At 39.1% G+C, this 15,148-nt stretch overlaps 1 protein-coding gene across 10 annotated transcripts in view; it reads right to left on the bottom strand.

Moving 5' to 3' along the window:
- KIAA0753 (KIAA0753 ortholog) overlaps positions 1–15,148 on the bottom strand; it is a 72,892-nt gene that overhangs the window by 13,443 nt on the left and 44,301 nt on the right. For 9 of the 10 annotated variants that reach the window (XM_021672773.2, XM_021672774.2, XM_021672775.2 and 6 more), the window contains 4 exons: positions 14,098–14,283; positions 12,967–13,048; positions 8,661–8,781; positions 7,926–8,150 (listed from right to left, as the gene is read on the bottom strand). In XM_021672773.2, coding sequence (XP_021528448.2) covers positions 7,926–8,150; positions 8,661–8,781; positions 12,967–13,048; positions 14,098–14,283 — 614 coding nt within the window. Of the gene's footprint in view, positions 1–7,925; positions 8,151–8,660; positions 8,782–12,966; positions 13,049–14,097; positions 14,284–15,148 lie in introns of those variants that run through there. The other variant, XM_064367591.1, reaches the window with a different exon arrangement.

Below are 15,148 nucleotides of genomic sequence, written 5' to 3'. Positions count from 1 at the left end.
TCTTACATTTTTCCAGCCCCAGCCCCAGTCCTGTAACCACCCCTTCTTCCAAGAAGCCCTAGTACCTTTTCAAGGAGAACAGTATTTAGAAATCAAGATGTGGGTAACAGGTGTGCTCATTGCTACTGGTGCCTCTGCTTCTGGGCCTTCTTAGCAGACAAACAAGAAAGACCCTGTATCTATTTCTACATCTATTGAAAACCATACATTCATCCTAGCCTTCCCCTAGAAACCTTGCTGCCATTATTCACAATGTACTTATTTGACCAATGCTAAAATATAGAGAAAGTAGTTTTAGAACTGTTAACCCATGCCACTGTGTAAAAGGAACCTACGAACTAGTATCCAGTTATGTGTTTACAGTTCTTTTTGTCTTTAGCCAGAGGTATAGAATCAATGTTTAAAAGTGACTTAGGCTTCATCCCATTAGTGTGATATTATTTATCTGAAATACAATTAGGTTCATGTTTCCTTTTATATTCAATTTAAGGGTCCCCCCCAATTCTTGTTGAGTAGAGGGGATGTATAAGAAACGTTCACATGGTTTCAAAAGTCAGAGTTACACAAAAAAGGTAAATAAATGCAAGTAAGTTTCACTCCCCCTCTCTTATCCCTTCTACCCCATTCCCACCCAGTTGTTTTTGTTCATTTGCTAATCTGACCATCTTTTGTCTTTTAACTGGCATGTAAGGTCCTTTTTCATTTAATGTTATTCCGATACTTTTGAATTTATGCTTCTAAAATAATAGGTATTTTCTGTATTTGTCTCTTTGTTCTCTCTTCTTTCTTGCTTTCCTTTAGATTTTGTGATTTTTAAACTACACCTGTTCTTCTCTATTGACTTGGATGTTACATGCACTTGTATTAGTCTTTGAGTAGCCACCCTAGGTCACAAGTATCTATGATTGACATCTAACATTAATTGATATCCTTACTTTTTTTCCTATACAATGCAAGGACCTTAGAATACTAACTCTACTTAACCCCTTCCTGATGTATATTCTTACATGCTATATCGTTAATGTATATTTTAAATGTGCAAGTACACATACACATGCATTCATAAAACATCAGTATTTTTTTTGTTAAGACGGGGTTTCACCATGTTGGTCAGACTGGTCTTGAACTCCCGACCTCAGGTGATCCGCCCGCCTTGGCCTTCAAAGTGCTTGGATTACAGGCGTGAGCCACCACGCCCAGCCCCATAAAACATCAGTATTATTGCTTCATACAGACAATATTTACTTTAACCTACATGTTTACCTATTTTTAAAACTCATGCCTTCCTATATTTCTGACCTTCCATCTGTGACTGATTTTAATATTTCCTAAGTGATGGTCTACTGGTAACTCAGCTTTGTTAGGAAACTCTTTTTTCACCTTGCCTCCTGATACATCCTCACTGGGCTTAGAACTCCAGATCAGTAGTTCTTTTGGAATTTTAAAAGATATGCCAAGTCTTCCAGCTTCCACTGTTTTTGTTTATATTTTTTTTCCTCCTCTAGCTAATTTTAAGATTTTCTCTGTCTGCAATTTTTCAGTAATATGAAGACATGAATAAGTATGGATTTCTTTATATTTTTCTTGCTTGGGGTTTTTGGAACTTCTTGAATCTATGGCTTGATGTCTTTTGCTACTCGGGGGAAGTGATGGCCATTATCTCTTGGGATGTTTCCGACTCATTTTCTCTTTCTCCTGTCCTGAGATTCCAACAACATGTTAGACCTTCTTACCTCCTCTATGTCCCTTTCCCACTCTTTCTTCTTCACTTTTCATCTCTGGGAATCACCCTGGATATTTTCTTCTATCCTATGTTCCAAGTCTCTGATTTTTAATTCTGTTGTGTCTAATTTGCTATTGAGCCCATGTAATGAATTCCTCATTTCAGAAACTTTATCTTTCATTCTAGAATGTCCATTTGGATTTTGTTTAGTTCCCAGTTCTATGCTGAAGTTCTAAGTCGTGTCTTTCATTTCTGTGAATGCACTAGGCACAGTTATTTTAATGTCTGTGTCTGATAGCTCTATATTTGAATCTGCTGTAGGTCTGTTCTTGTTATTGTCTTGTTTCTCTGTTGCCTGGTTATTTTTCACCATATACCAGACATTGTATTTGACAATTGTAGAAATAAATTGAGTCCTAAGATGATGTTATTTTCCTCCAGAGAAAATTTATGTTTCCTAATGCTTGGTGCCTGTGGGGCAGTAACAATCTAGAATCACCTCAATCCAATCTGAGATAATTTGGAGCTGAGTGGAGTCCATGAGAGGGCCTATTTATATCCAGGTCACCTGTACTTCCAGAGTGCAATCTTTTAGGGTCCCAATTAAAAGTGAGGGAAGTTCACCAGGACAACTCCCCCACTTTGGCAACCCATGGATTCCAACGTCCGTCCTCTGATCTGAAAAGGCTGTCAGAAGTACTGCTCATCTCTCTCCAAACTGAATATCCAGTGCTCAACAAAGGGCTAACCTCCCCAGGGCTCTGTCTTCTCCAGGATTCTGGCCCAATTATTCTTCATTACCTAGTTCACTTCTTGATGCCTTCAAGAATATAGGTTTTATTTTTAATACAGCTTTTCTATTAACAGTTATCCTCAGTGGGAGAGGTGGTCCAAATTACCAAGTGCGTCATCACTAGGAGCAAAAGTGATTACCTCGTTTTTATATTTGCTTCATTTTCTATATTCCTATCACTAATTTATACCCAAACTGCGAGAGAAATGCAAGGGTACTTCCACTACCTTCCAACACATTAGGTACATTTTCTTCTTCCTTTTTAATCTTCGCTGTTCTGCTTTTCCCCTTGTGGAACCATCCCCCTAAAGTGCTCTATCCCACTACTCTAATCTGGACTAGTTCTTCTCTATGCTTACTGAAAAATGTTGTCCTGGAAAGGCTTTTGCCATTCTTCTGGAAGTTCCATCGTAGAGTCTAAGTTTCCTAAAACCCAATTCTTCTTCTTTCTTAATGTATATCTTGCATTGGTAATTTAGATCTTCTAGTAGCATGGGAACTAAATTTTTAAACACTTTGCCCACCTGAAAATGTGTTTTTGTTTTTTTAAGAGATGCGGTCTTGCTCCATCGCCCAGGTTAGAGTGCAGTGGTGCCAACTCGGCTCACTGCAGCCTTGACCTCCTGGGCTCAAGCAATCCTCCCACCTCCGCCTCCTGAGTAACTGGGACTACAGGCATGTACCACCATGCCCAGCTAATTTTTTATTTTCTTGTAGAGACAAAGTCTCACTATGTTGGTTGGGCTGGCATCAAACTCCTTGGCTCAAGCAATCCTCCCGCCTCAGCCTCTCAAAGTGCTGGGATTAGATATGAACCACCATACCCAGCCCTAAAAAATGTTTCTATTCTATCTGTCCTTATCTTTAATTGATAATTTATCTGAGCACATAATTCTAGGTTAAATTTTGGAAGTAGGCTCTAATATCTTCTAGTTTCTGGTGTTGCTACTAAAAACAGTATGCAATTCTCATTTCTGATTATTTAAATGTGTACAGTCATTTTTCTTTTCCTTATACTGAGATGCTCAAATTTTCATAATGATGTGTCATGGTGTGTTCTGTTCTATTCATTTATTCCTTCACTCACTCATTCACTTGTAAGTGGACAGCTGATGAACCCTTTCAATCTAAAGACTAACAGCCTTCCGGGAAATTTTCTTATAGCATTTCTCTGATAATTTCCCATTGCTCCTATTTCCCTCTTCCCACATTCTGGAACTGCAGTGATTCAGATGTTGAATCTCCTAAAACAGTCCTCTAATTTAAAAAAATATTTTCTTCCTTATTATCTAGGTTCTCGTCTTTTTATTCTACTGCCTGAGACATTTGACTTTTTTCTTTGGATCCTTCCAGTGAGTTTACTTGAGCCATCATGTTTTTAATATCTCAGAACTTCCTTTTCATTCCCGGAAAGTTCCTTTTTTATAGTATCCTGTTCTTGTTTCATGATAAAACAATTTCACTTAGCTCTCTAAGAATATTAACTCTAGTCTGTTTTTAATGTCTTATTCTGCTCACTGTATTGTCTCTGCTTTGCTTCCACAGAGTGCTTATCTATTATAACAGCCTATGTATCCTTCATGGGTTTTATCAAATGTCTGGTCATCTCAGCTGTCTGCTCATTTTCAAGAACATGAATTTCAACCAAGCCTCCTATTTCCTGGCTCACCTGTTGATACTGTTTGTATATTTGTTCCTGCTCAAATCTCATGATGAACTGCAATCCCCAGTGCTGGAGGTGGGCCTGGTGGAAAGTGTTTAGATCATGGAATAGGATCCCTCATGGCTTGGTGCTGTCTTCACAACAGTGAGTTTTCATGAGATCTGGTCATTTGAAAGTGTGTGGTATCCTCCTCAACCCCTTGCTCACTCCTTCTTTTGCTATGTGATGCGACTGGTCCCCACTACACCTTCTGCCATGATTGTACATTTCCTGAGGTGTCCCTAGAAGCCAAGTATATGCCAGCACCATGTTTCCTGTAAAGCCTGCAGAACTGTGAGCTAATGAAACCTCTTTTCATTATAAATTACCCAGTCTTGGGTATTTATAGCAATGCAAGAGTGACCCAATACACCTATATCCATGCATTCACAAGCATCTGATGCTTCAAATTCCTGAGTCTTAACCAGTGTTCTTTACAAATAAATTTGGTTCTTGCCTTCATCCTCATTAGGCATTTAGCTTTCCCTAGCCTGCTAAGTCATTTACCATTTGTTTAACTGCTTTATGGCTTCCAAACTTTTATTGATCTTTCTTGTTTGCTGTCATTTATGGTTTCATGTCTTTTATTCATTCTTCTAGTGATATATAGTGGGATTGAGATATAGGAAGTAAAGATAAATATATACATTCATCTGTCCTTTTCAACCAGAATTCACTTGATTGTTTTTCAAACCAGGAATTCTTAAGAGTCTGATTTCAATAAAAGCACTGTCACCTTAAGCCTTTCCTTTCACAATCACTCTTTGATTTGCATTCAGTTTATATTACCTACTCACACTAATTGCTGGAACAGTGCTTTTCTTCAGGTATAAAGAGGAATAAAGACATTAAAAGAAAAGAAAAACCTCAGTTTTCTCTTTACCCAAGAGGCTATTAGATGAAGTCAACTGTCTTTGGATGCTTTTTAAAGATCTGATCAATATAACTCTCATCTTTGAGATATGATAATAATCAAATCATTAATTTTAAAAAAAGAGATAGTGGTTCATGCCTGTAATCCCAGCACTTTGGCAGGCTGAGCCAGGTGGATCACTTGAGGTCAGGAGTTCAAGACCAGCCTGGCCAACGTGGCAAAGCTCTGACTCTACTAAAAATACAAAAATCAACTGGGTGTGGTGGCTAACACCTGTAAACCCAGCTACTTGGGAGGCTGAGGCAGGAGAATTGCTTGAACCCAGGAGGCGGAGGTTGCAGTGAGATGAGATCGTGCCACTGCATTCCAGCCTGGGCAACAAAGTGAGACTCTATCTAAAATAAAATAATAAAAAAAAAGAGATTATAAACAAAACAGAGCTAAAATGTTCACATGCACTGTCACTTGAGGTCAAAGGCCAGCAGAGGAAAATACTGTAAAAATCCAGGCATATTTTAATAGCTCTGTCCTTTATATTTTAGCCTGCTATAGGCTGGCAGGTTTTCCCTACATCTACCTAACAACTATGAACAAAACATATCATTTGATCAGGTGGTAAGAACACACAAGGAACAGTCTACCTTCCTTGGCTTGCTTTTGGATTTCCCAATATGCTGGTTAGCAAGCCAGATAGGTTACAGAAAAACGAGTACATATGCTACAGGACTGTGTTAACAAAAGGAAGCAAGTTGCATTTACTTCTTTTCTCCCAGATAATCCTTCAGAATACATGTGAAGACAAATGTGTATCTCTACCAGCACAAGGCATCTTATATACTTTGAAGGGATTATTATATATACCAAAGAGAAATCTCAAGACTTCAGGGTCAACCCGAGTGCTTAAACACAAGTGATTATCCCTGATCCCACCCCAAATCCTACTTAAATACAAGAAAATAGATAAACAAACACATATTAGCTACAAAAAGAGACACAAGTGGATGAGAAATGTCCAAGATTTTCGGAAGATACAAGCATACAGAAGAATCATAACTGATTTAGCAGCACAGAGGAAGCTGAAACCTAAGCATCTGTAAGGGGAGGTGGGAGGGATGACAGGCAGAAACAAGCTGATTTGTCCCTTTAAAACACCAGAAAGGCTCAGGAAGTGAGAGTACTGAGAATCATAAAGATAGAGTGCAGTATGGGGTAGAAAATGAGGAAACTGGTTGAAGCTTTGTAGAGCAAGCAGTGAGACTGACAGACTCCACCCCTATTCTGGCAGCTAAATGACAATCCCTTTGCCACCCTCACAAAAGAAGGAAGGTATACTCTTTGGAAAGAAATAAACCAGTAATTTTAAATTCAGCCAAGTCATCAATCAAGTATGAAGGGAGATACTTTCACACTTGTAAGTTTCAAGAAATTTCCTCCAATACACAAAGCAGGATAGGCTCCATCAAAGTAAGAGAGTAAATCAAGAAAGCGAAGACAAGAACATCAGAAAATAGAGAATCTAATTCAGGGAGACAGAGCCTAACACGAAGGGTGATGAGGAAGGGAAGCCCCAGGATGCAAGCCATCCAGCAGATCTGGAGAGCAGCGCGGACTTGGGTAGGAGGAAAAGGGGTACCTCAGGACAAAAAGTAAGGGTGGGGCTGAGTCACAGAGACTAACTGATATTTTTGATCCTGACAAAAATTATATTATTGAGAGGTTGGCTACTGTGTAGGTAAAGTTAACAAATATATAAAACAACTAGCAAATAAAAAGAGGCAATTATTAACTCCTGGAGCATGTTTTAAAAAGAAATGTAATCACAGTATACTACTTAGCTCAAAGATGGAAAATATCTTGCATGTTTGTACCAAAGTGTTAACTTGCTAGGAATTTAAATGTGGGCCCTATTTAAAAAGAACAGATTTATACAGATCTTTTAATTAAGTACTTATAATGAAAAAAGGAGCAGGATCTTGTTTTGTGACTCCATAAAACTACCTTACCCACATAAAGAAAGGAGGAGAAGGGTTAAAGAAAATGTAAAATCTGAGGCCTGCTGCTTATAAAAGGAAATTTGTCCCCACCAGGAAGATTTCACGCTCATGGCTGTTTCCTGCCCGGAACATTTTGCGTTCTCTGATGGGACAACATGAGCATTAGCAGCAACAGGAAATCAGCTCTAATTGACCCCTGAGTATTGCAGCTCTATTGTTAGTGTCTCAATGTCTGTGTTTCCTCTGTATTCATATGTTGAAGCCCTAACCCCCAATGTGATAGTATCTGTAGTGGGGCCTTAGGAAGATAATTAGGTTTAGAGAGGTCATGAGGGTGGAGGTCCCTCAATGGGATTAGTGCCCTTCTGAGAAGAGGAAGAGACCAGAGTTCCCTTTCTCTGTCACGTGAGGACACAGCACGAAGATGGCCATCTGCAAGCCACAGGGAGAGGGCCCTCACCAGACGCTCAACCTGCCGGTACCTTGATCTTAGACTCCCCAGCCTCCAGAACTGTGAGAAATAAATTCTTGTTGTTTAAGTCACACAGTCAATGGTGTTCTGTGATGACAGCCTGAGCTGACTAGGACCCTCTGCCTAGGAAAAGAAGGCTGCAGAGTACCCCTGCAGATGGCACCACTCAGGCTGTTGTACGGTTCTGTGTCTGAGAACAGGCAGTTATTAGAGAAGGCCTGTCTCCTAGCCTAGCCAGAGAACAACCACTGAAACTCCAGGGCCCAAAAGCATGGAATGAGACCTTGGTTAATCCTTTCGCCAGCTTTTTTTACGTCTAAAATTTCGCACTTGGTTCCTAAACAGAGGACTGTAACATTTTACTGACCTTTCAGCTATCACCCATGGGTTGAAGGAGCCTACAGCCTCATGAGACAGGATCCGAAGGTACTGCTCAAAACGACTGCAGTAGTCACCAATGCTGTGACGCATACCCGCTGGGACAAAGAGGCGAGCTCGGCCTTCGTTCTGTTGAGAATCTTCTGCAAGGGAGAGAAGGGGAGCCTCTCTTTTCTCTGATCCCTCCTCTGTTCCCACACTTTCATCCAGGGAACTGAGAACAAATAATATGATGAAAGCATTCACAATCATTTGTAAACAAGGCTAAATAAACTGTTAATTTACCCTCATGGTTTGATAGCCAAAGGCTTATCTTGATTTGTCTTTCTCACACTGAACAAAACTCAACAGCCTAACACCAAACATTGCTTCCCCTTTTCAATGAACCAATCCTTACCACCGTGGGAATACCTGTCCCTTAGACAACAGCATTCTTAAAGCAAATCGTGCAGTAAATATCAGTACAGCCCACATGTACTGACGTGATGCTTTCCACATTAAAAAAACAGCTAAGTGTTACTGAATATGGAAAAGCTCCTTAAGATGCAACACACTCAACGCCCATTTTATAAACATGCTATTTACTCAGCCATCTTGGTGTTTGGCAAGATCTTGCTCAAAAGAAGAATCTCTCTCTGTTTTATGGGAACTGAAGGAATTCAAAATTTAATAACATCAAAGGTAACCAACTAGAATGAAATCAGAAAGTGTCTTTGCCACTTACTTGCCATTACAGGGCCTTTCTAACATGATGTTCACAGCTGGATCCTTGCGATCCACTGTCTTCATGATTCTGATTGGATGAGGAGACAGAGGCTTTTCACTTATTGCTGAGATTTTTTGGTCTAGAAAAGGAAGGTCATAAAATGACTGCATATAAAGAATACTTGGTGTCCATTTTAGAGCTGTCCTAGTGGCCAAGAACCTGACAGCAAGTTACATGGACAGCTCTTAAGCACAATAGGGTTGGCTAGCAGTGCAATGGGTAAATGCTTGTTTTAAATGCAAAGGTGGATTTACATGTTACAAAGAAACCAATGAGGAATAAGTTTTAAGAAATAACGAACTTGCTCTGAGGAAGGTTTTTTAAGGAGGTCTATGAAAAGCCCCTGGCTACATGGCTTCCATTAGGACCCAGCCACCCACTCAAGGAGTCTTAGCAATTGGGTTTTTTAACCTTTAAATGCTTTGATTACTGAAGAAGGGAAAAAAAACCCACTCACACCTGAACACTTAATTAGTTGATTTAATTTGTCTCTGGGCAATGCTGAAAAAATCTGCATGATGATAGTCAAAACATTAATTTATTAACTATAACTTGCAGACTTGACAGCTCTTCTGAGTTTCAGATTATTTATAATTTTAAATGTATTTCAAGTGTAGGAAGAAAATTTGTCCTCTTAAGTAGGGAGCATCTATATGTCAAGCGACTCAGCTCACATTTCTATGCTTATAATTTATTTGCTGTCAGACAAAAGTACTACATGTCAGGTTCCGTAAAACTATGACTGAAAGTGCAATCAGATTTCAACTGTTCTCAGAGGAGATAAGAGATATAGATACTGCACAACATAAATATCACTTTAAATTAGGTTTTGTCATGCAATTAAACAATCAGAACAAGTAGAAACAGGACTCTTCCTATGATTCCATGATTCCAGAACGTGTCCAAAGCCTTGTTTCAGTTCTTAGTGTCCTAGAGAGATCCTTTTAAATGCATACCTAGACTCTCGGCAGAGTCACAGATAGTGACTAATAATTTAAATCATCCTTGGAAACAGAGAACACGAAGTACTCCGCAAGACTGTCTTCTACGTGATGCAACCCAACTTTGTGGCCAGTGGCCAAACCATCAGGAAAACAAACTGCCCTCCAACATTTACCTTTCCTCTGCTTCCACACAGAAAGATGCTAAAATGCCCATGGACTGACTAAACAATGACGAAAAGGGCCCTTGCCGTGCCAACCCTGTTCTAGGCACAGTAGGGAATACACAATGACAAACTCTCTGGTCCCAAATAATCTGTGGCTTAGTTCAGAGAGATAAGACACCTTCATTAACACCTTGAATGCAAGGTAGGACATGCCAGAAAGTGCTATGGGCATTCACAGGCCAGGAAGGGAGCTGAGTTCCAGTGCAGAGACACCAGGGAAAGCATAGGCCAGTAGGATCACAGAGCCTGGCTTGAAGAACAGCTCGACTATTATGTGAGGATGAAAATGGAGGCTGGAGGAGGACTGAGGAGAAGACAGAACAACAGGAGCAAAACACATCGCACTTGAAAACAGAGAACACACAAAAGGAACACATTAGTGTTTTGTTTAAATGGCTCATCTTTTGGTCAAAATATGACAAAGAGAGTACTTTTTCTAACACAAAACCTCAAAGTCCTATTTTACATAATTAAATGTGAGGTTTACCACAGGCTGCTGTGGTAAACCTTCTATGCCCAATTTCCTTTTGTCTTCATAAGGGCAGAAGTCATGGTGCTTACATTCCTGTAGAGGTAATGTTTAACCATACTTTCTTCTCCTCCTTTCCTTGAGTAAGGCAGAAACTGACAAGCATGAGTCAAACAGAATTTGAGCTGAATGCTTCCCAGCCAAAGTGGGGATAGTAACCTAGTGATTGCAGCCCAAATACATATGCACAAATTTTGAAAAGCAGAAAAGCAAAAATCTTTTCAGTAAACGGAACTAGAACAAATGGATATCCATTAGGAAAAAACAAAATTAACCCTAACCTCTACCTCAAATCACAGGCAAACTTTTATGTAAGATGCATCATAGACCTACACATAAAATTAAAACCATAAAGCCTCTGGAAGAAAACAAGAGAATCTCTTCCCCATTTCGAAGTAGGTAAAGGTTTCTTAGGTCATAGAAAGCAAACACCACTCAAAAAAAATTGATGTTAGACTTTTTCAAAATTAAAAATGTCTGCTCATAATAAAACATTTTTGGAAATAAGCAGCCGAGCCACCAATGGGAAAAAATTTTTTGAAAAACCTCTGAGTAGACTGGTGGCTGCCAGGGTGGGGGAGAGAAGAATGGGGAGTGATGAAAATGTTCTAGAATTAGTTGTACAACTATGTGAACATACTAAAAACTAAAGAATTGTACAGTTTAAAAAGGTTTTAAGTATTTACATACTTAAAAAAATTTAAGTAAATAAATTACCTCTTTAAAATTATTTTTAAAAAACAAAAAACCAAACAAAAACATGTATCTGAAAAAGAACTTGGGCTGGGTGTGGTGGCTCACGCCTGTAATCCCAGCACTTTGGGAAGCTGAGGTGGGTGGATCATGGTATCAGGAGTTCAAGACCAGCATGGCCAAAATGGTGAAACCCCCTCCACTAAAAATACAAAAATTAGCCAGGCATAGTGGCGGGTGTCTGTAATCCCAGCTACTTTGGAGGCTGAGGCAGGAGAATCATTTCAACCCAGGAGGCAGAGGTTGCAGTGAGCCAAGATCGCACTATTGCATTCTAGCCTGGGTGGCAGAGCAAGACACAGTCTCAAAAAAAAAAAAAAAAAAAAAAAAAAGGGAAAATAACTTGTGCCCAGAATACATAACGAAGTTCTATGACTCAAAAACACAAGCAACTCAAAAAAAAAAAATTGACAAAAGATTTTGGATGCTTCACAAGAGAAAACATACAAATGCCTAAAAATCACTTAAAAAGAGCTAGGCGCAGTGGCTCACGCCTGGAATCCTAGCACTTTAGGAGGCCGAGGTGGGTAGGTCACCTGAGAGCAGGAGTTTGAGACCAGCCTGGCCAACATAGCAAAACCCTGTCTCTACTAACAATAAAAAAAATTAGCTGGTGCTGGTGGCGCACACCTGTAGTACCAGCTACTTGGGAGCTGAGACAAGAATTGCTTGAACCTAAGAGCTGGAGGTTGTGATGAGCCAAGATTGCACCACTGCACTCCAGCCTGGGCGACAGAGTAAAACTGCGTCTTAAAAAAAAAAACACTTGAAAAGGTTCTAAATATCATTATTCACCTTCACCAGGATGGTTACTTTAAAAAGACTGATGACACCAAATGTTGGCAAGGATGTTGGAAATAGGAGCAAGGCCACTTTGGAGTAGATTTGTCAATCTTTTATAAAGTTAAACACCAACTAATCAAGATCTGGCAAGTTTATTATTAGGTATTCATCCAAGAGAAAAACTTAACATACACACAAAGATTATACACATATATACATTCATAGCAGATTTATTCCTAGTAGCCCAAAATTTAGGAGCCAAAAGAAACAAGGAATAGATTCTTCCCTAGAGCCTCTAGTGTGAACTTGCCAACACCCTGATTTCAATCCTTTAAGACTCACTTCAGACTACTGACACCCCAGAACTGCAGGAGCATAAATTTGTGCTTTAAGCCACTAAATATGTAGCTTAAACTTGTTACAAACTTAAATTTGTTAATAACAGCAACAGGAAATAAACAATATAGGTAAATCTATAAAACACTATGGTGAATGAAAGAAGTCTAAGCAAAAGAGTGCATATGGTATGACTGCATTTAAATGAAACTCTAGACAATCAAAGCTAACTAAGAAAGCACAACGGTTGTCTACGTGGTGGCGAGGGCGGGGCATGAGGGAACTTTCCAAGGTGATATGTTCTATATCTTCATAGGGGTTTGCATAACAGACATGTATCCAGTTGTCAAAAACCAGCAAATGGCACAGTTAGAATCTGTGCATTTTATCATTGTAAATTTTATCTCAGAAAAAAAAAGCCATAAGTAAATATTAAACTCCAGTTGATAATAGGTATGCTGAATATTTAGGGGTAAAATGTGCTGATATCTACAACTTTGAAATGCAAAGATAAGAAGAATTGATAGATGGATAGAGGGATAAACAGATATGTGACAAAGCAAAGAGCGTGAAATGTTAACTGTAGAATCTAGAAGGGGAGTATATGAGTGTTTATTATATAATTTTTTCTATTTTCCGTATGTTTGACATTTTTCAGAATAAAATGTTAGGGGAAGCCTGGGGGAAACACTCACCATTGTTTTCTTCCTGCATCCAAAGGTGAGGATCAGCATATACAATTTTATGATATCTCTGACGAACTGACTCCTGGTATTTCTTTTTTTAAAAAAAAAGTTTAGGAGAAAAAAATGAGTTTCATTACAAAGCAGAACTAGTAAAGATGTAAAAGTTCAGCAGACACAACTGATACAAACATACTGTCAGAAATGGGCATCTGTCAGGCTAGGAAGTAATTAGTTCATGAGAAAAAGTCTAAAATAAAATAAAGCAATGAACATAAATATAATCTAGACCAGCACTGTCCACTAGAAGCTGCTGCAGTGAAGGAAATGTTCTATATGTGCCCTGTCCAATACAGCAGCCACTAACTATTGTGTTTAATTTTAATTAATTAATTTACATTTTAATAAGCACCTGTGGCTAGTGGCTACTGTTTTGGACATCCCAGGCCTAGACAACTATCACCAAGGGGAAATTTCAAGACTGGGGTAAATTGCATACCTTTAAACTTTCAAAAAAAATTGTTTTCCCTATAACGTTTCTATTTATCAGCAAAGCAGAAATTAGAGTTAATCATGGTACAGTTAAAAAGAAAATGCTGAACTGAGAGTCAGGAGACCTGGATTCCTATTTTGGCTCTGCCAGGATTTTTTTGTAACCTTGGTCATGTCACTCACTTCCTTATTATACCTCAATTTCCTGCACTGAACAATCCACGGGTTAGGCTGGGTGAAGCAGCATCACGGAAACTGAAGAAGATAAAATTATCTATGATTTGATAGGATCACACTCTAACAGGGAAAAGGAGGCAAACTGAATAGTACTTACAGGCTGACAGATGCAAAAGCCTATGATCCCATCTGTGGGCCCAGGCCCTGGTCTCAGTGTTCTTGGAATTACACATCAGTGATAGCAAGAGTAATAATGGTCACTTACTAGATTACATGGCAAGTAGTGTGCTGAATACTTTCTGCCTCATTTTATCCTTAAACTCCCTACTTATCAGAGGGGTTGTCTACACCAAGGTCATGCACTTAGTTGGCAATAGAGCAGGGATTTAAAACTGGGGACTGTGTGACTCTGACTTATGAAGCTGCAGAGACCAGCCCCTAGCGGTGAGCAAGAGCCAGAGCCCCAGACCTTACTTCCATTTCTTCCATTCGGCGCATCATGATCTCCAGATCTAGACTATCTTTGCTGTCCTCAATGGTGGCTAAGTTTTCAGACCCCAAGATCTTAGCATGAGTCATAGCCCAGAGCTCACGGGCAGAATCTTCCAAAAAATCATCAAGCTGATGAATGTTGTTGGATTCAGAATCAACAGCTGTAACCTACCAGATGCGGGGAGAGGGGAGGCATGGCGTGGATTAGGGGTGGGAAGGTGATGTAACGAAAACAGAAACATTTAAAAATTATTGTTAATCATAATAAACCAACAACATACAGATTCAAATGGCAGAGTTTCTATGCTAAAACAAAATTCTAAGTCAGTATCAAAAGCAATAACATCAAAACAATTTTTATCACAGTCATTTAAATGATAGCACTAACTAATACCATTACTGTCCACGTAAATTATCATTATCATCTGTTCTGCCAGTTGGTGGAACAAATATCTTCCTTTTGCTGCATTCAGGAGAATCTCCAATAGTTTACAAGTCACACATTTCAGAGGATGTAACTATTCTCTTTTGGTGCAGTGCTTCTGTGAAAACGTCTGTTCATACATCACAAAGTTCAGGATTCTTTGTCTTTGAAACTCTGTACCTATAATCCACTTTCCAGTTTCCAAAAAGCACTTTCCAGTTTCCAAAGCAATTTTACATGCATTGTATTTCTCTTGATTTGAATACATGTTTATAATCTGCCCTGAAAGAGGCTTTTGCAAAGAATGTTTGCTGTGGGAATTAATTGTATCAGGCAACAGAATGAAATATTTCTAGAATTAAATTCTGGTTCTCCCCACTCATAAGCTGGAAACTTTGGGCAAGTTTACTTGACCTCTCTGGGCCTCATTCCTCTTATCTGTAATATGGAAATACTCTTATATATCAGAGCTGTAGGGATTTCATAAGAGCTTGCATGTTGAGACACTTAGCATAGTGCTTGGCATGAAATAAGACACTCAATGAATGGTTGCAGCTATGGCAATTTAAGAAGCCTTTAATGATTCACAGAAGAAAATATATTAATGGC

The sequence above is a fragment of the Aotus nancymaae genome, unplaced genomic scaffold (assembly GCF_030222135.1).
Source record: "Aotus nancymaae isolate 86718 unplaced genomic scaffold, 86718_ANA_hifiasm-v0.15.2.pri h1tg000072l, whole genome shotgun sequence".
Classification (NCBI taxonomy): domain Eukaryota; kingdom Metazoa; phylum Chordata; class Mammalia; order Primates; family Aotidae; genus Aotus; species Aotus nancymaae.
The sequence above is the reverse complement of the archived record's forward strand: the minus strand, read 5'-3'. Positions and strand labels throughout refer to the sequence as shown.